Source organism: Thecamonas trahens, assembly GCF_000142905.1.
Source record: "Thecamonas trahens ATCC 50062 unplaced genomic scaffold supercont1.26, whole genome shotgun sequence".
Lineage (NCBI taxonomy): Eukaryota > Apusomonadida > Apusomonadidae > Thecamonas > Thecamonas trahens.
The window spans coordinates 389,226-413,560 of NW_013657654.1; the positions used below are offsets into that span (position 1 = coordinate 389,226).

At 64.2% G+C, this 24,335-nt stretch overlaps 7 protein-coding genes across 7 annotated transcripts; 4 read left to right on the forward strand and 3 right to left on the reverse strand.

Moving 5' to 3' along the window:
• Positions 1-289: 289 nt before the first annotated feature.
• AMSG_06259 (uncharacterized protein) lies at positions 290-3,203 on the forward strand (the record flags this gene model as incomplete). The annotated part of the gene is made up of 4 exons (XM_013901974.1): positions 290-1,345; positions 1,372-2,318; positions 2,352-2,436; positions 2,496-3,203. The coding sequence occupies 4 exons, from the start codon at positions 290-292 to the stop codon at positions 3,201-3,203; spliced, it is 2,796 nt and encodes a 931-aa protein (XP_013757428.1).
• A 776-nt stretch (positions 3,204-3,979) lies between these two features.
• Positions 3,980-10,094, reverse strand: AMSG_11955 (uncharacterized protein; the record flags this gene model as incomplete). Its single annotated transcript, XM_013902001.1, has 2 exons — positions 3,980-6,704; positions 6,997-10,094. 2 exons carry the CDS (start codon positions 10,092-10,094, stop codon positions 4,034-4,036), a joined length of 5,769 nt encoding a protein of 1,922 aa, XP_013757455.1. The 3' UTR covers positions 3,980-4,033.
• Positions 10,095-11,063: 969 nt separating this feature from the next.
• Positions 11,064-15,352, forward strand: AMSG_11956 (uncharacterized protein; the record flags this gene model as incomplete). The annotated part of the gene is made up of 4 exons (XM_013902002.1): positions 11,064-11,106; positions 11,405-11,445; positions 11,957-14,136; positions 14,169-15,352. 4 exons carry the CDS (start codon positions 11,064-11,066, stop codon positions 15,160-15,162), a joined length of 3,258 nt encoding a protein of 1,085 aa, XP_013757456.1. The 3' UTR covers positions 15,163-15,352.
• Positions 15,056-16,058, reverse strand: AMSG_06264 (short-chain dehydrogenase; the record flags this gene model as incomplete). Its single annotated transcript, XM_013901975.1, has 2 exons — positions 15,056-15,483; positions 15,561-16,058. The coding sequence occupies 2 exons, from the start codon at positions 16,056-16,058 to the stop codon at positions 15,175-15,177; spliced, it is 807 nt and encodes a 268-aa protein (XP_013757429.1). The 3' UTR covers positions 15,056-15,174.
• A 112-nt stretch (positions 16,059-16,170) lies between these two features.
• Positions 16,171-20,586, reverse strand: AMSG_06265 (adenylate/guanylate cyclase; the record flags this gene model as incomplete). Its single annotated transcript, XM_013901976.1, has 2 exons — positions 16,171-18,965; positions 19,404-20,586. The coding sequence occupies 2 exons, from the start codon at positions 20,584-20,586 to the stop codon at positions 16,171-16,173; spliced, it is 3,978 nt and encodes a 1,325-aa protein (XP_013757430.1).
• A 372-nt stretch (positions 20,587-20,958) lies between these two features.
• On the forward strand, positions 20,959-21,840 carry AMSG_06266 (uncharacterized protein; the record flags this gene model as incomplete). The annotated part of the gene is made up of 2 exons (XM_013901977.1): positions 20,959-21,188; positions 21,231-21,840. 2 exons carry the CDS (start codon positions 20,959-20,961, stop codon positions 21,838-21,840), a joined length of 840 nt encoding a protein of 279 aa, XP_013757431.1.
• A 164-nt stretch (positions 21,841-22,004) lies between these two features.
• On the forward strand, positions 22,005-24,332 carry AMSG_06267 (uncharacterized protein). The gene is made up of 2 exons (XM_013901978.1): positions 22,005-22,354; positions 22,987-24,332. The coding sequence occupies exon 2, from the start codon at positions 23,088-23,090 to the stop codon at positions 24,282-24,284; it is 1,197 nt and encodes a 398-aa protein (XP_013757432.1). The 5' UTR covers positions 22,005-22,354; positions 22,987-23,087; the 3' UTR covers positions 24,285-24,332.
• The last annotated feature ends 3 nt before the right edge of the window (positions 24,333-24,335 follow it).

A 24,335-nucleotide genomic window follows, 5' to 3' on the forward strand; every position in this document is an offset into this window, starting at 1 on the left:
CAACGATTACCACCACAACAAATACTCGTACGGTGGTGGAGACCAATTATCGAGCGGCTGAAGTCAGTGTCGGGGGGGGTCATCACTCCAATACACGCCACGCACAGCCGCTACCCCCCCCCCCCCCTCCCCCCCCCACACACGCACACACGCACAACCACCACACACCATCCATATCCACACACACGCCTTGTGCTCCACAAGTGTAGTGTACTGGTAACCTCCCACACCCAGCCTCTAGCATCCACCACCACCACCACCACCACCACCACCTCGTCTCACAGTGACCATGCTGAAGCCGCTCCTGGTCGCCATGGTGGTCATGGTCATGGTCATCGGCACGGCGACCACTCCAACTACGGCTGCCACCGTCACTGTCTCTCCCACAAGCTACACTGTTGCGGAGATTCAATCTGTGCTCTCATCGGTTACAGCAGGTACCACAGTGGTCGTCCCCTCGGGCACGTACACTGGCTGCGCCATCAGTGGCCCCCTCTCGTTCCCATCCTTTGCGGATAACGTGGTTCTGCAAGGTGCTGGCCTCGGACGAACCATCATTGACTGCTCTGCTGACAATGAGAGGATTGTCATGCTGGCCAACACCGGGCAAAACGCCATCGTGGAGCACATGACTTTGCGCGGCGGATCCGCGACTGATCTTGCTGCAGACAGGCACGGTGGATGTGTGGAGCATTCGGGCTCGGGCTCGTTTGTTCTGCGACATCTGCATCTGGACGGATGTAGTGTCGGCGGTAGTGGCTCGAGCATTGGCTACAAGGGCGGCGCCATCCACGTTGGTGGTTCCAGCGCCGCATCGCGGATCGAGGATGTGCGTATCACCAACTCGTACGCACAGACCGGCGGTGGTGCCCTCGCCCACACTTCGTCTACTGCGCTCACTCTCGAGCGTGTGGTCATTGAGGACTGCTCGGCGGGCATCGGCGGCGGGCTGTACATTGCTTCGACCTCCAGCTTCTTCATGATCGATTCTACTGTCCGCCGCACAACTGCTGTGGCGGACGGCGGTGGGCTGTACTTGAAGCTCTCCGGTACTCGCGACCTCTCATCGGTCACGGTTGCCGATTGCTCAGCTGGCGGCAACGGCGGCGGCATGAGTGCCACCACGGGTAACTTCCTGGTCAACTCGATCGTGCTCTCGGGCAACACTGCGGTAAGTGGCGGCGGCCTTTCCGCGTCAGCCGTCTCGGGCACTTTTACCAATGCCTATGTTTTGGGAAACGTGGCTGTCACGGGTGGTGGTGTGCACTCGTTTGGATCTTCGAGCTTTGGCCTTGTTGGTGCCGTCATCTCTGGCAACACCGCATCTGGCGGCAACGGCGGCGGCGTGAACCTTGAAAACGGCCAACTCAGAGCCTGACCGACTCGATCCTGTCACACAACGTCGCGACCGGGTGTGGCGGCGGGATGACGACTTCCATCTCGGGCTCGACGTCGTCGTCATCCAACGTCACGTTCCTCGCCAACACGGCCAGTTCCAACGGGGGCGGCCTTTGTGCACTCGGCGCTCACACGGTCGACATATTGCCAGCGTTCTTCACTGGCAACACGGCGGGCAACCATGGCGGTGGCATCTACATTGCCGGGCCAGCGGTCAGGACCTTTGATTCGGCCAAGCTTGAGGGTAACGTCGCCACCAACGGCTCGGCCGTGTGGTTCGGCGCCGGCTCGTCGTCGTCGCTCCGCAACTCGCTTGTGACGCGCAACCTCGCCACTGGTGTCGGCGCGGTGTATCTGGAGGAGGATGGGTCCAGCTTTGTCGACTTGGACGGATCGCAAGTGTGTGGCAACTACGGGCCGGCGCCGCAGCTCGGCCTCAACATCTACTGCGGCACCATTGGGCGTCTCTCGGGTGGTACGCCTCCCACAGGAGAGTGCCACGGGACCGGGCTCTGCGCGCACGGCCCGGACACCTGCACCTTTGCGTTTGTCCCGACCTCGTGCTCATCGTGTGCGGCAGGATGGAGCGGCCTCGAGTGCGATGTTCCTGAAAACTGCGCGGAGGTGTCCGTCTCCGGCTGCCTCGCGTGTGCACCCCAGCACGGCCTAGTCACAGAGACCTCGGCCCGGTACGGCGGGTGCGAGCACTGTGCGTCTGCTGGCAAGATCTTTGTCAGTACGTGGCAACCATGCGCGGCCGCGCCGCCACCGCCACCGCCGCCGCCGCTGTCGTGCGACGTCGGCTATGAGCCGCAGGCTTACGACAACGGTACGACGAGCTGTGTCGACGTCGACGAATGCGCCCAGGCCTCGGCCAACTGCACCGGGACCGGCGTTGTGTGCATCAACGAAGAGGGATCGTATTCGTGTGAGTGTGGTGATGGCTTTGTCAGCGCCGGAACGAACGAGTGCACAACGGCGCGTGAAACTCGGACAGCCGACGCGCTTATCTCGTTCAACTCGCCAGCGACGTCGCAGGTCTCGATCTCGGGCTACTGGCTTCTTTTCTGCTCGTTCTTGGACTGGGGTACGGCCAGTACGCGCGCGTGGTGAACCGGCGGATTGTGCGCAGCGATGACACGGTTGTGACGCTCCCGCTCCACGCCAAGATGGTGCGCGGGCATAGCCTTGTGGGCATTCTGGCTGTCCGTGCTAGCGATCCGTTCAACCGGTCGGCCCGAGTTCTCTCGCTGGCTCTCTCGTTGGCGGTCATGCTCCTCACGGTGGCACTGCTGCTCTTCGCTGATCCAGCATCGTACGCCTCCGGCTCTGGATGGGGCGCTGACGTACTACTCAACATGCTCCTCTCGGCGGTGGTGGGCACGACGCTCTCTGCTGTTCTGGGCACCAGCGTCATTCGCTGGGCAATGCGATCGCGATCGGAGCTGCTGGCCCGCTTCGGCTTTGTCGCCGGCCTCGTCCTCGCCGGCCTGCTCACCGGCGGCATTGTGGTGCTCTTTACGCTCGCGGATCAGCTCCCGGGCTACTCGCTTCCGTTCGACAAAGTGCTCGCCTCGTGGCTTGTCTCGATCGTCATCTCATGGCTCGTCACCGAGCCGGCCATGACCGCGTTTAAGTTCCTGGTTTTTGGCGAGGTCTTCGTGCGGGTCACCTACATCGAGCGCATGATGAGCACAGCCAAGGTTGGCCCGGCCTCGGAGCTGAATGCCGCCCTGGAATCGGCCAGCGCCATCACCAGCGACATGTCAGATTCGGCTCACTCACTCCCCTCCTCGCTTGGCTGACAGGGGATGTTTCTCCTCCCACACATTACTACATTTCACCAGAAACAGCGGCTGCTGTGGCGAGGCCAGGCAGCGCTGCATCGTCATCGTCGCCCGAATTTGCGTAGTTAGTTGTTCCCCGGGGAGCATTCGTCTCCAAGCTCTTCCTTCCCCGTCCACCCTCATCAAACATGACCGAGAGCGTGCCCATCCCACGCCCGACACCAACATCACCCTGGCCACCTCACCAAATGGCAGCGTGTTTGGAACAACTCCAGGAGGTAGGTTGGCATGTCGCACGCGCGCAGCTATGTGCATGGCTGGCTGTGAGAAGGGAGGGGGAGGAGCGAGGAAGTTCAGGTGCTGCGGGTTGCCGGGACGGTTTGCGCCTGCGCAGAGTTTTCGGGAGCACAAACGCCTTCATGTTCAACGAGTTTTCTGCGCACACGCAAAGAATAGGCGCCTCTACCGCAAGCCTCACGAGCGAGGTAGAGTTGGTCGGACAGGCAAGCCAACGCAGTCGTCTCTCACTCTCTCTCTCATGCACACACATCATTGGTCGAAAATAGGTACCCGCATCACATACTCGCGTGACTCGCTGCTGCAACTACGCGATCAGCTTGGTCTCTCCCCACCGCCATCCGACATGCCTGCCATCCCAGGCATTACTGCACCCGATGACGGCTGCGACGATGACGCAGGTGTAGTGGTGGACTCCAGTGCTCATGGAGACGCCACGCCTGCTGCGGGCAGCGTCGCCGCGGCTCCGCCGCCGTCGGGCGAGCCTGATGCCGACATTGGCCAGCCGCTGTTTACCATGGATGCTTGAGGTAAAGGTGCTCACGAGCAGTTCACTCGTCAAGAAGTGCCCAGAGCGATATGAGCCGCCGCTCGATCTGCCAGGGGCAGAGCGGGCCGGCGAGCATGGTGTGCATGTCGGGGAGGGCACGGGCGACCATGCTCGCGATGCGGGCAGTGGCCGGGAGCGTGCGTGCCGACGGAGTTGCGGTCCTGTTCGGCAGTTGGGCGCGGCGCGCGTCGCGCCGCAAGCGCCGTGCACGCTTCTCGGCTTCAAAGTCGGCCTCGATCGGCGCGGCACGGTGGAGAAAGCCAAAGTACGCCGCCCACTCGCCAGTCGGCGGTACCTCGCCCATGGCCCATGCCTCGGCGTAGACAGCGGCACGCAGGCCGTCGAGCGCGGTCGCAACTGCACCCTGCTGCTCTCGCCCAGCCTCGGCGACCAAGGCGAGGAGCGGACGGACGATGCTGCGCCGGCGGACAACGTCGTCGACCTCGGGCGCCGCCGCCAGCGCAGTGAGCAGTGGCACCGCCAGCAGCGGCTCGCGCCCGGCGAGTTCGAGAAGGCTATCCATGTCCGGCTGGAGTGCCCGCGTGACTGCGCCGCCGATTCCGGGTGCAGCCACAAGTCGCGCCGCTGCTAGCCAGACCCGCCGCCGGGCGTCGTGGGGGTCGCCGTCGCGGCCGGCAAGCTTCATCAGCAGGTCGACGCCAACCTGGGCGTCGAAAACGTCGACATGCGTAGTGTCGACCGTGGCGCCCTCGTGTGCAAAGACGTACGCCACGCTCGCCAGCAAGCACGCGCCGGCAGCCACCAGCTCGGACGAGAGGGTGGCCGACTCGGCCACAAGAACCGCCATGGCGGTGTTGATCAGGCCCGAGTCCAGCAACGTCTGTCGGTGGAGCGGGGTACAGACCAACATGCCGGTGATGGCCGCCAGCGCCGGCAGCCGCACAAGGTCGGCGTGGTCGGCAAAGCCGACCAGGGCGAGGGTCAGGTTCTGGATTCGCACGTCCGACGGTGGAAGCGAGCGCGCCGCTACAGTGGCTGCCTCAACATGCAGCGCCGCCGCGACTACACTCGCCTCGGACAGGTGGGCTGCTGCCAGCCTTGCCGAGGCGTCCAGCACCTGCATCCGCCAGCCGCACTCGATCTCGGCGTCGGCGACGACGCCAGCATAGACGCCGAGGACGACCGCGGCGAGGGTCGCGTCATGAACGGGAGGCGGCACAAGATCGCATAGCACCTCGAGCCCGCCGAGCTCAACAAACCGCTTGCGGGCGTACTTGTCGGTGCTAACCGCAGCGGAGAGCAGTGCGACAAGCCCAGAGGTGAGCGTCACCGGAAGAGGGGCCGCCGGCTCGGTGGCGCAGGTCAGTGAGGCCAAGCCCACCGCCATGCCGCCGGCGGCACGAAAGGCCTCTACCTGACTAGGGTCGGCTACCAACAGCCGCGCTAGCGCCGCACTGCATGCCTGGCCAGCCTTGAAGGCCATGTCGTCGTCGCAGCGCGCCGCCAGCGCGCCGAGCACTTTGGACAGCGCCGCCACTAGGTGCCGCACCGTGCGTGCGCCGGTAACGTGCTCACGGCAGACCGGCGAGGCTTCGACAAGGAGCCCAATGGTGGTGGCCAGCGCTGCCACGTCGTCCAACCGAGCTGGCAATGACTCAAGCTTGAGCAGGAGCACGTAGAGAAGAGTCGGATGCTCCGGCAGCGCATACGCCGGTGGTCCGCGGAGGAGCGCGTGGCTGAGTGCAATGAGCGGCCGTCGGAGGCTGTCGCCTACCATGGCAGCGTCGAGGACGGCGCGGCAGAGAGCGGCGGCGTCGCTGGCTGCTCCTGTACTGCTCTCGTCTCCATCGTCGCTGTCATCGAGAGAGGCCGGGATGGACACACTCACCAGCACCGGCGGTGCGAGCGGAAGCAGCTGCGGGACGCGAGCTTCAAGTCGGGCGTCAAAGGTAGGCAGCATCGGCTGAGAGGCGGCCTGCTCAAGGGCAGCAAGCCATGCTTCGGGATCTGAGGCGGTGAGAACAAGCTGCGGTGAGTGTGGGGCGCGGACAAGAAGGGTCTGGCGGTCGCACGCGGTAAAGGTGACTTCGGCGACTGAGCCGAGGACAACCAGCTCGGCCGAGTCCGGCGGGGTGTGGAAGACTACATCGGAGCAGATGAGGAGCGAGTGAGCGTGAGCGAGAGCAAACTCGCTCGAGTCGGGCGTCGATCGCGCAACCACATACCGCCTGGCCAGTGAAGAGACAAGGACTCGAGCCACGGACGCTCGCATGGTCGGCGGGGCATGGAGCTGAGCCAAGACCTGCAGAGGGAGCTCGGCGTCGTAGCCAAGGATCGTCGGCGCGACCTGGACCATGTCAGCGAGGCGGATCATCTTCTCGGCCGGCTCTGCCGCTTCGACGACGCCATCTTCAGCCGCGACCACGAGCGCCCTTGCCAGAGTGTGCGGGAAGAGGAGCGGGATGGCGAGGCGTCCCAGGGCGTGAGCTGGGATGGCCTCGAGCCGCAGTGCGCCGGGCTCGAGAGTGATCATCTCGCGGAGAATGTCAAAGAATCTCGAAGCGTAGGTGACGTGGCCTTGTTTGAGCGCAAATAGTGTGGTTTCACCTTTGTAAAATTGTATCAGCGGAATACCGGAGCCATCGCCAGCATTCGGCCGCGGAAACGATGCGTCGGCCGCCGCCAGCTTCTCCACCAAAGTCGCCAGGTTGCTGGCGGCAGGCACATGGCCATTGCCTTTCTCCACAGCAGCAGTCACTGCAGAGAGGTCCGCAAGCGTCGCCGAATAGTCGTTGCATATGTCTTCCAGAATGTGTGCATGGTGCTGGTGGGAGGTGGTCATACGGCCCAGCGGGGCGAGGGGTGGGGTGGGGGGGGAGAGAGAGGGAGAGTGGGGTGATCGATCACGTGGGCGATGGCCGAAGCGGGGGAGAGTAGCCATCCTCACAACAGGGGGGGGCAGGACAGTTTACGTATGCATCGATAGCCATGCTGGGCCACTACTCGTCGCTGCCTTGCTGCAACTCCTTCTCGTCAATGGCGGCATCGATGGAGGAGAGGATGTCGGCGAGGAGGGCGCGCTTGGCCTTGAGCTCCGAGGTGTGGAGAGCGAGGAGGTGGCTCTTCTCGATGCCAGCGGCAAGTCGGGTGATGGTGTCCCGCTCACGGAGGAGCTGCCGGGTCTCCTGCTCGATCTGCTCGCGTGAGACGTCCTCCAGGAGCTCGGCCTCGGCGGCGAGGAGAGCGGCCTTGACGGCGGCGAGGTTCTCGGCGTACTGCGGACGGAGCTTGAGTGCATTGGAGAGCGCGGTGTGTGAGAGGCAGACAATTTGAACGTCGGTTGTCGACCGGATGGTGCGCTCAAACGGTACGTTGTAGAGGAGCTGCTTCTCGCCGAGATGCCCACCCTCGTCGAGCGCGCCGACACGCTCGCCCATGGGCATGTACACTGACGTCGAGCCCGAGGCCACAAACAAGAGCTGGCCCTTGCCGACGCCGGCCTCGACAACGGTCTCGTTGAATCCGAGCTCGATGACCTCGGAGCCAGAGACGAGGATGTCGCGGAAGGCGTCGTCGGTGTCGTCGAACATGTGGTTGGAGGCGAGGAGCCGCCGCCAGAACACAAGCGCGATGGTCCGGATGGCCTCGGACGCCAGCTTGGTTGCGGCAGCGGTGAGGGCCTTGACGTCGTCAATGGCGTCGACGTCGGTTGTTTCCAGAAGCGCTGCCATCCGCTCGCGGAGGAGCTCCGACTCGAGGCGGTCGCTCACGGTCCGCGCACGCTCGACGACACGCTGCGCGACCGGGCGAACCGACTCGAGCGAGCTGTGGACGACCAGATCGCCCAGCTGTGCCCGGTCGCTCACCAGCTGCTCGCGCACCAAGTACAGCGGCTCCTCATGCAGGCGCATAGCAAGCGACGCTGCACGGCGGCGCTCGTGGTCTGCCTGCAGCCGTGCGCGCGCGACCTGGCGAAAATGGTCGAGCAGGTCCGGATGCTGAGCAATGGCGGCGAGGAGGTCGCTCTTCGAGAGCGTGTACACCGTGACGTAGGTGACGGCCCGGACCGTAGCCGTCCGCGGGGTATCGATGAGCACTGCAATCTCACCAAAGTGGTCGGCCTCGCGGAGCCGGGCGACCTCGTCGCCAGTTTGGAGGACAACCGCGGCTTCGCCGCGGGTAAGGAACCACATGCAGTCCCCGGTCTCGCCCTCGGTGGCAATAACCGCGTTGGGAGCGTACGTCTCCTCCTTCATCTTGTGGACAAGGTCGTGGAGGAGCGACGGGTCGTCGACGGCGGCAAAAAAGGGCACGTTAGACAGTGCCTCGGCGAGGTCCTGCGCAATCGCCACGTCGGTTCCGGCCCGAAGCGCGTACTCGACCGTGTCGTCGAGCCGCTCGAGCGTTTGGTTCACCCGCTGGAGTACACCCTCGTCGCGCGGCGCGTTGACGAGGTCGTCGGTGTGCGCGTAGCAGTCACGTGCAATGTGTTCCATCGACTCGCCGAGGTGGAGCAGCTTGGCGCGTTCGCGCTCGTCGTCCGAGACCTCGGCCAAGCCGTCGAGCAGGCCCTTGACCTTCTCGACGCATGTCCGCGCGAGCGCAGCCGCCGCGCGGAGCTTGATGACGTCGCCGTCGGCGGCGTTCATCTTCATGATGACAAACCGGACGTCCTTGAGCGCAATCTCCATGGCACGCCGCCGCGAGACCCGCTCTGCCGAGTGGTCAACAATGGTGCCGGCCTTGTCGGCGCTTGCGTCATCGTTGTCGGCGTCTGATCCCGAGCCGTAAGCCGGCGACGGCGACCGCGCTCCGGCGTACGGCGGAAGCAGTGTCCGCGACGACGGGAGCTTGATGAGTGCAACCTCGGCCTTGACCGAGGCCTCAATGTCTTCAGCAGAGAGGACCGATGAGCCGGCCGAGTCGCCACGATGGACAACGCGCGACGACTGCGGCGAGAGGTGGTTGTTGTCGTGGAACGCCACTCGCCGCTGCGCCGATCCAGTCAGCGGCGAGCACTCGTCGTCCGAGCGCGAGCCGTCCCATGACGACGCGTATGACCGGGCTTCAAACTCGTCCAGCTCCGACGGGTGGAGCAGAACATGGCGCGCAGCCGAAAGTGCTTCTGCCACCGCAGTGTCTGGCATTTCAGCATAATCGAGCAGCTCGAGTTCGGTCTGGACGCCAGCGTTGACTTGCGGGACCGCATCGCCGCCGGCCGCTGCTACCGCTGCCGCCAGCGGCACCGCAAGCGCAACGTCGACAACCGAGCTCGAGAGGTCTAGCGCGTCCTGCGGGGGGAGCAGGCCATCGGCCGCCGCCGACCCACGCCGAAGAGCTTGGACCTCGGCGTACAGCTCCTTGGCCTTGGCCTTGTACTTGGCGGTGCGCGGGTCCTTGATGGCAACCTGGACGCCGACGTCGCGAGTGGCAGCAGCAAGGGTGTCGGTGGCACTGGCTTGCGGAGAGCTCGTTGCGGCTGGCGCCGGCTGGTGCGGCGGTGACACCGCAAAGACACCCGGCACAAACTCGACCGGCCGACGGACGGTCTTGGCTCCCACAGCAGCAGCCGCGGGGACGGAGTCCGATGCTTCGGGGGCGGCGACCGGAGAGGTGCGACGGACTCGGACCCGCTTGCGGACTCGCGGGCGGAGGGTGGCCGGATTAGGTGGATCGTCGCGGATGCGAGCGCGGTTGATCTTGGGCGCAAAGGTACACTCGTCCGGGTCAAAGGTGTCGATGGCGAGAACGGCTGGTGGCTCCGAGGCTGCCCGAGCTTCCTCCAGCTTGGCCTTTCTTGCGGCGTTCCACTTGTAAGTCCGCTCGACGAGCGACACGCCTTCGACATCTTTCGGCCGCTTGTACGGCTTGATTCGCGGAGTAAAGGTGCACTGTGCCATGACTTCCTCGATGGCCTTCTCCTGCGCCCGCGCATGCTTCTCACGGTGCACATCCGCCAGCTCCACCAACCGCTGCCTTGCCGGCAGGCGGTCTCTCTCTGCCACTAGCTTTCTTGACCGCGGAGCGAGCTGAGGCGAGAACGAGTACACCTCTTCCTGAGCCGGCAGCCTTCGACGGGTGACGTGAGAGTCGTGACCCATAGTAGCAGGAGCGCCAGAGTAAAGAGAATCGGAGGGACGATTAGCGAGGACACTATCATGACCATCGTGACCATCATGCCCATCATGCCCATCATGCCCATCATGATCATCATGATCATGTGGCACGACGGCGTGGGTCTTGAGTCGGCTGCGATTGATTGCGGGCCAAAAAGTCAGGTCGTCATCAACAGCCATTGCCGGATATGTAAGATGATCAAGAGGCGAGACTGGTTGCAGATACCTTGGCTCATGGCTACGTGGATACTTTGAGGAGCTGTTGTTCCCTGCACCACCACCACCAGACCCAGCCCCACCACCACCACCACCACCACCAGGACCGCCACCACCAGCACGACCTCCTCCACCAGCACGACCTCCACTACCACCACTAACCACTGTCCTCCGAGGTGTGACACTCCCTGTCGAAGAACCTTCGTACTCTCGGAGGTACAAAGACATGTCGTCTGAAGACGGAGGGAGGTGGGGCTGTGTGGTTGGGAGGGGGGGGGGGAGGTGGGGGGTGGGGAGGAGGGGAAGGGGGAGGCCGGGGCGGCAGTTGGGCCTTGATCATGCTGCAGATCGCCATCAAATGTCCTGGCGGGGAAAGTGGAGGGCTGGATTGGGCTGGATTGGTGCGCGCGGGCGGGGGAGGGGAGAGAGAGAGAGAGAGAGAGAGAGAGAGAGAGAGAGAGAGAGAGAGAGAGAGAGAGAAAGGAAGAGGAGGGGATGGTTAGAGGGGGAGGGGGGGGAGAGAAAGAGGGAGATTGTCCTGGATGTGCGTTTTGATGCGATATCGCGCGAATTATCCTGCGCACGCCGAGGCATGGCTGCCTTGGTTCCGGAGTAGGGGGGGAGGGTTGTGATCGTGGTGGGAACAGAGATAGATGCTAGTGAGGGACAGAGGAGGGAGGAGATGAAGGGAGAAGGGGGGTGGGGCGGGGGGGAGCACTGTGGTTGAAGTTGAGGAGCATGACCAAAGCTGCCCCGGAATTCGCGATCATTACCCGGAGCGGTACGCTCGTTCGGACGCGTTGTCGCTTCAACACCAAGCCGACCCGAAAGGAGTTCAAGATGCATGCGCTGTGGGATCCTCGAAGCGGATGCACATGCACTTGCTTCATACTCTGCGTTCATTCACACATCCAAGAGGAGCTGACCAGACTTGCATCAGCCATCATTCTGATGGAAAACTGCTCCTGTCGGTCGCTTCAATCTAACACAGTGATCGGTGATCGTTCCATCCCAGTCCCCTCCCTCCCCCCCCCCCTCCCCCCTCCTCCCACCCCATACTCACCCACCCAACAATAGAGCTATCACCATCACCATCACCATCACCACCTTCACCCAAATCGTCGCCATCCCCCCCCCCCCCCACACCACACAGCCGCAATTTTTCCCCCACCCCCACCCCCACCCCCCCCCTCTCCAACCAAACCCGCCGGCGACAGACAGCAACAGCAACAACAGCGACAAGGGCGACCACCGCACCCTCCCCCACCCCGTCCTACTCGCCCACTATGCACACATACCACATCCTCACAACAATGCTATGCATACTATGTGCAATGGGCACCCTCTCTGCTGCTTCCCATGTCTTCCAGCCACCTACCAACCTTGCACACCACAAGTCCTCGGCACACCTTGCCCGTCTTGCCATGACAACCAAGTCGGCGAGTCAAGCTGCGACGAGCCAAGGCGACAACCATGATGCTGCTCATGGTGGTGGTGAAAAGGGTGCCACCGTTCGCGCCTTTTTCCATCTTGACATGGATGCCTTGCATCCTTTGCGCTCGTCGCCACGAGGCGAGGACCGGCGAGTGATCGATGATGACGGCCAAGGCGACGATGCTCGGTGGGAGAAGGCGCTGTATCGGATGGTGCTCAAGCTGCCGATCACAGAGAAACGAAAGGCGGCGGCGATCGACTGCTTTACCGCTGTTGACGGCATGGTCTACGTCGGGGCAGAGACGTTTGTGGTGCGGGCTGAGGCTGCACCGGCCCACGGCAGCTGCGGCGCTGTGAGCGAGCACGGCCCGTGGCGTACGAGCCATGATGGGGTGGCTCATGCTGCTATTGATGGTCAGGACGAGGTGGTGATCATGGTATTCCCGGCAGCCGACGACGAGCTGGAGGCGGCGGTGGCGACGCTCCAGGCCCGGTTGGGCGGCGCGGCCCGCGTGGCGCTGACCCCGCCAGGGCTGGGGTCGGCACCACGGGCACTGCTCCGTGAAGTGCGGATTGGGGCAGTGGCGGCTGTCGGCATGGACAAGGTGCTTGCCGGGCTCGCCGAGAGTCCAATGGGTGCACTGGCTGTCGACGTGCGCGCCGGCGTCCGGAATGCGGCGCGCGAGTTTCACAACGCGTTTGCGTCGTGGGCGGTCCAGTCGGCGCAGGCCGAGTTCCGGCCGCTGTCTACGGCTGGCATTGACGGCTCGTCGCAGATTGTGGGCGTGGCCGACACTGGCGTCGACACTAGCTCATGCTACTTTGCAGACGTGTCCGGCGAGCCCGTGCCGTACAACCCGGCGGCCAACGCGACGGGTGCCAGTGGCAGCTCGCGGCACCGCAAGATTGTCGGCTACTTTACACAAAATGGCGATGGCGGCGACTCGCTCGCCGGGCACGGGACGCACGTGGCGGCGACGATTTGCGGCGCGGCAGCCGGGCCCGAGTCGATGGCAGCGGCGGTGGCGGAAAGCGCAAAGTTCAACGGGATTGCAGCCGGGGCGCGGCTGGTGGTGGAGGACCTGCTCGCCGACGCCGACCAGGCACCGGCCGGGACGGTCGACGGCGGCCACCCGGACGACGTCGGCATTGATCCGAGCTACTGGCGGATCGAGAACTTGCTCGCACGGCAGTTCAGTCTCGGGGCGCGGCTCTCGTGCAACGCGTGGGGCCTGGCAGCGGATCGGTCGCAGGACATGGAGCCTGGGACGTACGGCGAGGCTGCGCGGGCTGTCGACAGGTTTGTGTGGGAGAATCCGGACATGCTCCCGCTGTTTTCGGTGGGCAACGTGGCGGCGGCACAGGTCTCGTCGCGGGCAGCGCACCAGATCTCGTCTGTGGCAACAGCCAAGAACGCGCTGTCGATCGGGGCCTCGTTTGCACCGCGCGAGTCGTGGGCGCTGGACCTCTCGCACGACGCAGTGATGCTGACGGTTGCGGGGCTAGAAGTGACGGCAGTGCCGGGTGAGTTTGGATCGCGGGTCCCGGTGCCCGAGGGCGTGGCCGGCAGCCTGCGGCTTGCAGAGCCTGTGGATGGGTGCGGGGTGTATGCCAACGCTGCGGCCTTTGCCGACGGCAGCAGCTACGCGCTGGTCCGGCGTGGCGGCTGCCGGTTTGTGACCAAGGCAGCGGCCGCGGCCGCGGCCGGCGCCATCGGCATGGTTGTGGTGAGTACGGACGAGCGGTACCTCATCATGTCCGGCGATGCTCCCAAACTGGCGCTCGTTGCGCTTCTCGTGCGAGCGTCGGACGGCAACGCCATGGTGGCGGCAGCCGACGCGAACGGCGGCGCCGTGGCGTTTGTGGCAAGCAGCGCGAGCGATACAAACGTGGCGCCGAGCGACATTGCGGTCTCGCTCGGGTACAAGGCTTGGAACTCTGCGGCGGGCCCATCTGTCGACGCGCGGTTCAAGCCGGAGCTCTACGCACCGGGATACAAGGTGTTTTCTGCGGCGGCGGGGCCGGGAGCGGCGGCGTGCGGCGCGGCGGCGCGGTTTGTCTCGGGCGGTACGTCGTCGGCCGTGGCTGTCGCGACCGGAACGGCGGCATTGGTGCGCGACTACTTTGTCAAGGGCTACTATCCAAGCGGGGCAGCGAGCGCGAGCGGGGCGTTCTCCCCTTCTGCCGCGCTCGTCAAGGCCGTGCTGGTCAACGGGGCGGTCCCGCTGACGATGACGTACTCGGGCGCCGGGCCGATGGTGGGCGACGTGACTGACGGTCGCGACTACGTGCCGCTCGCCGACAAGGTGCCGTCGTTCGAGCAGGGCTTTGGACGGCTGATGGCGTCGGAGAGCCTGCCACTGGCGGACGGGTCGACGTCGCCGGGCGCGTTCAAGGGGCTAAGCTGAGGCGAAAGCCGTTTGATCTGTATGTCAACGACTCTGCAGCGATGGGCGAGAGCGGCGAGGTGCACTCAATGTGCGTGCGAGTGGTTGCGGCGGCCAAACCGCTGCGAGTCACGCTTGCGTGGACCGATTTTCCGGTGGACATGGTCCAGCGACAGTCGCTCCTGCGCAACTTGGTCAACGACCTCGACCTCGTAGTCTCGTGCTTTTCGGGCCACGACAACACGCAGACGACGTACGCTGGCAACGGACGAATCGAAGCATCGTCGCAGGGCCTGTACTGGACTTTTGACACCATCAACAACGTGGAGACGGTCCGGGTGCCACACCCGGGCGTGGGCACGACGTGCAAGATCAGCGTTGTGGGCGGGTCTGTGGTGCTCGGGCCGCAGCGGTACGCGCTGGTGGTGAGCGGGTACTTTGAGACAGCGACGTGCGCCGGGACCAACACGTGCATCGACGGGTGCTACGGGCGCGGGCTGTGTAATGACGGGGTGTGCGAGTGCCAGTCGCCGTTCAAGGGCATTGACTGCTCGCTCACTCCGCAGCCGCTCTCGACGAGCGGGCGGGTGGTGACGACCGAGATCCAAGCCAACTCGTGGGCGTACTACTCATTCCGAGTGACCGACCTCAGCATCCCGCTGTACGTGGAAGTGAGGCGGATGTCGGGCGTCGGCGATCCAGACGTGTACATCAATCCAGAGGAGCTGCCGGACTTTACCCGGGCCGAGTGGTTTGACACGGTGACCGACAACGGGCCGACGCCGATCAACCACCACGTGATCCGAATCGACCCCAGCGAGCTCGACACCAACAAGGTGTACTTTGTGGGCATCCACGCCTTTTGCTGTGACGACACCAAGGTTGCCATTGCGGCGCACTCGTCGGCGACGCACTCGCTGATCCTCAGCTCGTCGGCGGCGAGCGCGGGGCCTGCGGTGGCTTGGCAGTTGGTACTTGGCGCACTCGTCGCGGCAGCGGTGGGCATTGCAGTGTAGCCGTCGCGTGTGCTACCACGGAATCTCTTCCAGCTCGGCAAAGAACTTGCCGTTGGGAATGTCTGGCGATGACGGAAGGGTGGCGAGATAGAGCGGAGTGATGGCGCCGACAGCGGGAGTCTTGGACGAGACTCGGCCGATGTCGGCAAAGCACGCGGTCATGTCGGTGTTGATAAAGCCCGGACAGACAGCGTTGGCGACAACGTCGCCGCCGGGAGCGAGGTTCGTCAGCTCGCGGGCGAGGCCGGTGGTGAACCGGTTGAGCGCAGCCTTGGAGACGCGGTAGCCGAGGATGGAAATGGGCGCCTTTTGGCGAGTCAGCTGGCCGGCGCGCGATGAGACGTTGACGATGCGCCCCACTTGCCAGCGATCATCAGCGGGAGCAGGGCGCGGGTGACGGCCATGGCGCCGACGGTGTTGACGGCGATCGAGCGACGGACAGCGTCAAGGTCGAGGTCGACGACCGAGTCAGTGAGGATCTCCGTCATGACGCCGGCGTTGTTGACCAGCACATCGCAGCGGCCAAACGAGTCGGCCACAAAGCTCGCCAGCGCGGCAACATGAGTATCGTCCGTCACATCGCAGGCAAAGCCAAAGACACGCCCGTCCGCATCGCACTCTGCAGCGATCTCCTCGGCAGCTCTGGCCGCACTCTCGGCCGTCGAGGCAGTGACGACGACGTTCCATCGCGGGCTAAACGCCACAAGTCCCTTGGCAATGGCTCGGCCGATGCCGCGAGAGCCGCCCGAGACGACACAGAGCCTCGGCTCTTCGGCAACAGCAGCTCTTCGACGACGGTCCGCCGCCGCAGCTGCGCGGGTTGCGAGCATGACTCCGCCGACCATGGCTAGCGCAGCAGTGGCAATGCTTGCTGTCTTGGCCAGGTTTCCGAGCATGGTGGCTTGGCGGGTTGTGGGGTGCGGTGCGGGTGCTTGCATCTCTCTTTTTGTTATGTCGAATGGCGGTAGTTCTCCGGCTGCCTCTGTTCCAGCCGAGTTTAGGGAGGGGCTAAGGATTGAGGGTGGATGTGGCAAGTGACATGGAGCGGGATCGCGGGCGGGTGAGCGTAGAGACACCGAGGATGGCGGCGGCTGCCGAGGGCGAGGCCGTCGGCGAGAGATGGTCGCCAAGGGACGGGGAGTGGGTGACTGATGAGTCAAAGGAGGCATTGAGGCTGTTCCCGTCGACGCTGTCTGAGTTGAGGCTCTTGGCATAGGGATTGTCAGTTGGGACGCGGCGGACATAGTTGGTGCCGACGCGGCGGCGAACGCGGCGTGACCGCGTTGCCGGCGAGGCCAGTGATGAGGCCGACTGCTGCGCGGTGGTGCGGAGCTCGGGTGACGATGGCGAGATGAGGCCGCGGTGATGGAGCTCGGCAAGCGAAGGCGGGATGGCGCGGCTCGGTTCCTTGGACGATACAAGGTCAAAATTGGCGTCTGGGGAGAAGTCGTGACTGCGCTTGGAGCGGCGTGGCGAGGGCGAGCCACGCGACATGGACGAGTTGGAGACAACGGTGCGGACAGCCGACGGCGAGCGCGAGGCAACACCCGACGGGACCGTTGCCGCCGCCGACATCGACGCTGATCGCAGATGCACAGACTCGTGAGCTAGCGGTTGCGAGGCGGCCGCGTTGGAATGGTTGCGCTTGCGCGCACGGGTCCGCGCTCGGGTCCGCACCCGGGTCCGCGACGCGGTCGAGACCCGGACGACACTCGCGAGCTCGCAGGTGGTCGCTTCGGAGCGCAATGTCCTGGCGCTGACGGGAATACCGGTTGCGAGTGGCGGCGGAGTCTCGGCAGCAAGCGGACGGGAAATGGATGCGATTTTGTTGATGCGGTCCAAGCCCATGTCATACGCGCGGTTTGCAAGCGTCGTTGGCATGATCTCCCACACCTCGCACGATGCCGACATGCCATCAAAGGCGACGTTGGCGAGCGGGGTGACGGTGACTTCGGCCGGCGCAAATGCAGCGTTGTCGTGCGCGTCGTCGAGATCGAGACGCGATCGGGCGGCAGCGAGCTGGTCGATGACCTCGCGCGAGGTCACAATCTGGCCGCCGGTCCCAGTGTCGGAGACCAGCGTCGCGAGATTGACCATGCTGCCAAAGTACTGGGTCCGCCCGGCGCGGACGTCAAATGCCGACGAGACTTGGCCATAGTGGATGCCCATGCGAACCCGGACACCGTTCCACACCGCCGGATCCCCGCTGGGAAGAACGCTGACAAGCCAGTTGGGCCAGGCAACGGCCATCAGGTCGAGCTGGGCGCGGACGCAGCAGGCGACTGCGGCCTCGACGTCTGCGTGGGCGACAAAGAAGGCGTCACCCTCGGTCTTGAACTCGTAGCCGCCGGTGGCGGTGATGGCGGTGCGCATGATCTCGTTGTGCTTGTCGAGGACGACAATCATCTGGTCCGGGTTGATCTCCCACAGCATGGTTGAGTTCTCGATGTCTGTGGAGATGATGAAGATCTCGCCCTGGGGAGCCTTGTCGGCGAGCGTGGCGTGGTAGGCCAAGACGGAGGCGGAGCGGCGGCGGCGGTAGGCAATGACAAGCGCAGCAATGAGAAGAATACAGATGACGACGACCGAGCCGCCCATGGCACTGACGACCAACGGCGAGACAGTCGATGAGCGCGTAGCGGCCCTGATGCCGTTGCATCCAGCAGCTGGCAGCGTGCAGACGCCGCAGGCATCGACGATCAGGCCCGAGTTGGGGATGCCATCGCAGCCGGCACACACGGTGTTGTTGCCGTAGCAAGTGCCACAGTCGTCCTTGGCGAGATTGGAGCCAAAGCAAGCGCCGCAGTCGTCCATGGCCGCGTTGTGACCACGGCACACGCCGCAGTCGTCGCGATCGGCGTCGCCGCCAAAGCAGACGCCACAAGAGTCGCGATCGACGTTACCGCGGAAGCAGATGCCGCAGTCGTCGCGGAAAAAGTTGGCCGTGGGAATGAGCGACGTCCCGCCGGTGCACGAGTTGCACTCGTCGATGGCGGCGGTGCCGCTGCAAGTTCCGGTGCAGTCGTAGGTGGCGGACGAGCCGAGGACGCCGTCGCAGCCCATGATGCACGACGAGCCGTCGCCGCCACAGACACCGCAGAGATCAAAGAGCGCGCCGCCGTCAGAGACACGGATCCCGTCGCAGCCGACGCACGTCGAGTTGTCGCCATCGCACACGCCGCAGGCATCGAGGACTCCGGACGCACAGGTGGTGCAGGTCAGATCCTGGCCAAAGCACACGCCACACGAGTCGAGGTGGTAGTTGTACGGGAGCGGAGTCGAGACGTTGCCGCCGGCACACATGCCGCAACTGTCGATGGTGGCGTTGCCGCCGCACACGCCGTGGCAGTCGTAGTGGATGCTCGAGCCGTAGACGCCGTCGCAGCCGACGTAGCATACAGTGGCGTTGCCGCCACAAACGCCACACGCGTCGAAATGTGCGCCGCCTGAGGGAATCGGCACCCCGTCGCAGCCGAGGCAGGACGAGCCGTCGCCATCGCACACGCCGCATACGTCGCGGACGAGGCCCGAGTTGGGCACCCCGTCGCAGCCGGCGCAGGTCGTGTTCGAGCCAAAGCAGACACCGCATTCGTCCTTGTGGGCGTTGGCGCCAAAGCAGACACCGCAGTCGTCGCGATCGGCGTTGCCGCCAAAGCACACGCCGCAGTCGTCGCGATCAGCGTTGGGCAGGCGGTTGGTGGTGCCACCGGAGCAGACGTTGCATGCGTCGAGGATGGCGTTGCCATCGCAGGTGCCGGCGCAGTCCATGCCGTTGGGGTGCGCACAGGTGGTGCAGGGCGCGCCTGGGGTGAGGCAGGCGTAGCCGGGCTCGAGCTGGCAGGAAGATGAGCAGCCATCGCCTGGAGCTGTGTTGCCATCGTCGCAGGATTCGAGGCCGGGCGTGACGACCGAGTCGCCGCAGGAGGAGGGCGGTGGAGGCGGCGGCGGGGATGGGGATGGGGGTGGTGATGGGGGTGGCGGCGGCGGTGAGGGCGGTGGTGGTGATGAGGGCGGTGGCGGTGGCGGTGGGGATGGGGGTGGAGGCGGGGGCGGCGATGGAGGTGGCGGTGGCGACGGGGGTGGTGGTGGCGGTGGTGATGGGGGCGGAGAAGGTGGCGGTGATGTCATGCTCTCGCAAATCGACGGAGCAGTCCCGGAGCATGTCCAGCCGGCCTCGACGTTGCATGTGACGGAGCAGCCATCGCCAGCGAGAGTTCCACCATCATCACACGCTTCGCCACCCTCCACATACCCGTCGCCACAGGTGACGGGGGCAGGAGAGGTGGTGTAGACAAGTGGTGGGAACTTGCGCGGCTGGGAGCAGATGCCAGCTCCCGGGAGGCCACCACAGCCAATACCGGCTTCGTTGAGAGTATGCTCGATGTCAAGGCGAAAGAGGCCAATCAAGCCGGTCTCGCATCCGGTGAGTGTAGCGAGGCGATTGGTGTCAATCTCCGCTGCCGTCCGTGAGTAGTTCCACACGCGTAGATCCCACATTGCGTCAGTGACCTCCCAGCGCATGCGGTAGTAGCCGATGTGGAGGCCGAGGCTACTTGACGAAAGCGTATATGGTGAGCCGCTCTGCTTGAGCACCATGGTCGTCTGTGGCACGCCATCGACCAAGATGGACCAGGTGCCCAAGCCTGAGTCATAGATGCCGGCCAGGTGGACATCGACACCGGGAGAGACCGAGCCGGCCGGGGCTTGCGCCTCATAGTTGCCGACACCACCGGTGGCCTGGAACGCGATGGTCCGATGAGCCTCGTTCGCAGTGCCGGGCTGGTCAAAGATGTCGTCGCCGAGAAAGCGGATGATGAACTCGGTGGTGGTAGAGCGGAACGAGAAGACGTCGACGCGCTCGGCCATGGCTGTGGCGTCGAGGCGAAGATTGAACTCTAAGGTGGCATCGCCGGCGATCTCCAGCGAGGGCCAGCTGCCGGACGGTGGCTCGGTGTACGAGCAGTCGGGCGCGGTCAGCGGCGACGGCGGACCAGGGCTCGATGCCGAAAACGTCTTGCGCGCCCAGTCGATCGAGTACCCGGTCTGTACGACGGAGGTGTCTGACTGAAAGACGACGACAACCTGCGAGGCCTCAAAGTACATGGTCTGACCCAGCGCCTCGGTCCCGGTTACGCGAATCTTGAGAAACTCGGTACTCGGGCTGGTCGTCCCCTCGTAGATGTACATGTAATCGTAGCCGTTCTCAAGGTCAAAGGTGTTGAAGACGAGCTCGATGCCGCCATGGACAAAGTCAAAGGTGTAGCTGCAGTCTGCGTTGCTGATGTAGTTGGCGCCAGGTGTGGCCAGAGTTCCACTTGTAACACCTGCAGCCGAGGTGTGCATCTCATTGGTGCATGCTGTTGCCGTTGGGATGAGAAGAGCAAGGAGAGCGAGCGCAGCGATGGCGCTGCTCGCCACCCACATGGAGCGCTGGCCAACTGTGTGCAAATTGGCGCTGCGGGGGCAAGGCCAGGCGATGAGGGGTTCGCTCTGTGTGAGTGCGTGTGTGTGTGGAAAGAGAGAGAGAGCGAGTGAGAGTATGTGTGTGTGTGTGTGTGTTTGGCGTGGCAGGTGTGGGGACAGGTGATGTGCTAGCAGTGGTGGTGGTAGCGGTGGTGGTGGTGGAGCTGTATTGCCCGTGAGGCCGCGCGTGCCGAGGGCGGCATTGACACGTATGGCATGGTGTGGCAATTTTTTTTGAATGTGCCGCAGGATGTGCCATGATACGCTTCGCGACAGCAGTCGAGGTTGAGTTGTGGTGGTTGGCGGCGTTGGTACTTGACTCGCTGGCACAGCATGGCAGCGGTGGGCAAGGACAAGAGCAAGGCCAAGGCCAAGAGCAAGGACAAGAGCAAGGCCAAGGCCAAGAGCAAGGACAAGAGCAAGGCCAAGACTAAGGCCAAGTCCAAGTCCAAGTCCAAGAGCACGGACCATGAGGCTGTGGCTGGACCGGCTGGGGATGGGCAGGATGCAAGCGAGGATGGCGGGGCGGGAAACGATGAGTCCGTCGAGAGGGCCAGCCAGGGGTCGAGCAAGGCCAAAGGAGGGAGAGGTGGCAAGAGCTCAAGGTACATCCTGTTTGTGGGCAATCTCGGGTACTCGACCAAGCCGGAGCATGTGATTATGCACTTTGGCGAGTATGTCGACACCGACTCGATCGTCACCTTCCGGCTCAACACCGATCGGCACACCGGCAAGTCCAAGGGCTGCGGCTTTATCGAGTTCTCCTCACCGTCTGCCCTCCATGCGGCTGTTGTTCACGTCCACCACTCCAAGCTCCACGGCCGGGTCATCAACGTCGAGCTCACTGCCGGCGGCGGCGGCAAGGCGGCCAAGCGCCAGGAGAAGATCCTGGTCAAGAACATCAAGTTCCGCAAGGAGGTTCGCGCCGCTGCCAAGCGCAAGCATAATGCCGATAACTCTGCCGAGCACAGCGGCCGCGGAAGCTTTGCTCCCCCGGCTAAGCGTCAACGCACGCTTGCCGCGGATGGCGGCACTGGGGCCGGTGGCGATGGTGCTGACGTGGTCAAGGGCAAGGGCAAGGGCAAGGACAAGAGCAAGGGCAAGGACAAGGACAAGAGCAAGAGCAAGAGCAAGAGCAAGAGCAAAGGCAAGGACAAGAGCACGGACTCGGCGCCGCCCGGATCGGGTGATGCCACTGCGTGGTGGAACCAATGAACACAGAGCAGGCTTTGCAATCGCCAACGACCGTAGTGTCACCAGTGTAGCATGCCTGCTGGCACAGGCGTGGACCTTTCTCCCTGGTTCACAGCGGATGTATTAGGGTGAGAACGTGTGGCTGCGTTTGGTGTAGCCAGTCCCGGCAAACGCCACATGACTTGATGACCTCTCACTCACCCGCAAACTTTGGCCGACTTTCCCCGCAACCCCCGCATGGCCACGTCGGCTGCGGCTCATCCCCAGTAAGCGCACCAAGGACATGCCACACACCACGCTTCATGCCCACATGCGTGAACAGTGTCAAGGAGCACTCAGCGGACATGGCATGGCCCCAATACTGTTGGCCCGGGCTAGGAACAAATTCGGCCACGCGTGGGCGGTCACGCACATCCGCCGGGTCGGAGCGAGCGCGTGCGATAATTGGGGAATGCGCGTGCCCGAATCCAGCTGCGCGTGCGGAATGCGGACTACTTTGCCACTCGTCTCAGTGCCACCCACGGTCGCCGCTCCTGTATGTATTCCCCCGTCCCTCCCCCCCCTCCCCCTCTCCCCCTCCCCCACCACACCTTTACACCAACAGATACATATCACCCCCTTTCCCCTCCGCCACCTTTGCTCAACCGTTCCACATGTACCATGCTAGCGGCTGGCCGTGGTCCTCCTTGGAGTGTCGTCGTCTTGACTATCGTCGGCTGCCACTGAGCACGAGCCTTTGCCAACTCTCAGCCTCATTGGCCACGCTGCATGGCCATCACCGCCACCCCTCGGCACCCAGGAACACACCCACCACCACCCATCGTTCTGCATCCTTCTCTTGCACCCGGCAGCTACCTTTACGGTTCACCCTCGTTCCAGCAGCCCCCCCTCCCCCCCCCCCCTTCCCCCCTCCCCCCCGCATTTCGTCATTCGCGGCACGCGCAACTCGAACAGCGGCGCCTCACGTGCTGACCCGATATTGTGCCGGTGTTTTGGTTGAACTGGCCATCGTGGCATTTACTTGTTGAATGATGCCAATATCTGGCCAATTCACGGCCGTCAAAACTTTTTCCCTGCCTCTCTTGTTTGTCCTTGAATGGGCGATGAAATAGGGGAAAAAGTTGCGTTGCAAACTCACACCACGCGCTCACCACAACGTTGCAACAGTGCTACACTTCACAACTCCTCCCCTCCCTCCCCCCCCCCCCCTTCCTCTCAGAGCCCAGGACCACACCCTACACTTGCTGGTTGTGGCCTGCTTTGCAGATATGCCGCTCTCACCGCGGTCGTCGCGGACGCGGTCTGCCGAGCCACGGTCCATGAGCTCACCTCACAGCCTCGAACAGGCGCTCCGTATCAACGACCTTATTGCTTCCCAGGCGCTCGCCGCCGACTCGCTGGACGTGGCACTGAAGCACGCGCGCGAGTCGACCTGGGCACTCGAGTCGGCGGTCGGAGTCGGGGCCAAGCGTCGCCGGCGGCCGCTCGACACCGTCTCGGAGTCGACTGAGCGCTCGCTCTCGTCCGAGTCGTCGCTGAGGTCGCGCACGCGGACATACTCCCGGTCACGTGATGCCTCACACTCGTCGTCATCGCGGAGCCTTGTCCAGCTTGGGCCTCTTGACTCACAAAAGGGCCTCTCCCTGGGATCGCCCGGCCTCCCGCTACTCGAGCTCTCGCCCGGCCTCCCACTACTCGAGCTCTCGCCCGACCTCCTCCGCCCGCCGGTGGTCTCGCCAACCCAGACGCGGCCATGCAAGCGGCAGCGGAGGTCGTCGCTCGGCGCGGGAGCGCTGAACACACCGCCAATCATTTCGGGCGGTGGTCCGCCGCTCACGCTCTCGTCGTCGGCTCGGTCGTCTGCAGAGAATATTGCGCTCTCGCCGCGTACGCTGGCAGCGCACATGGAGAGCCGGCGTCCGCAGTCGCTCTCGGGTTCGCCGCCCTCGGCCGGCTTGCACTCGGCGCCGGTCCTCTCGGGCCGCTCGCGCAGGCGCAACCTCTCGCCACGCTCGCTGCGGGCGTCCACCATGGGCGGTGCCACTGAAGGCCCGTCGATGGAGGCGCCCATGCTCGGCCCCATTTTTGAGGACGCTCGCCCCGTCATCTGCACAATGGACATGTTCCCGCCGCGCCGTACTGGGCGCCGCGCTACCACTGCCGCCGCCGGCAACGTTGGGGTCGACGTCGGGGTTGACGTTGACGACGACCTCTCCCGTGCCATGTCCTCGCTCTGGGGCTCGTCACGCCGCTCGCCGCCATGTTCTAAGTCCTCCGGCAAGCGCTCAAACCCCTCGTCCTCGGATCCTCAGCACGCGACCCTCTCACGCACCCACTCGGCGTCGCTCGGTTCGGCGCCGCGTGGCTTTGCTTCGCTCTCTGAAGTCTCCGACTCGGACTCCTATGACGACGATGACATCGACTTTATTGCTGATGTGCTTGCGTCCGACTCGTCCGACTCGTAGCTAGCTGCCTCTTCTTCTGGCCACCTACATCAAACAGTCCTGAACACAGTA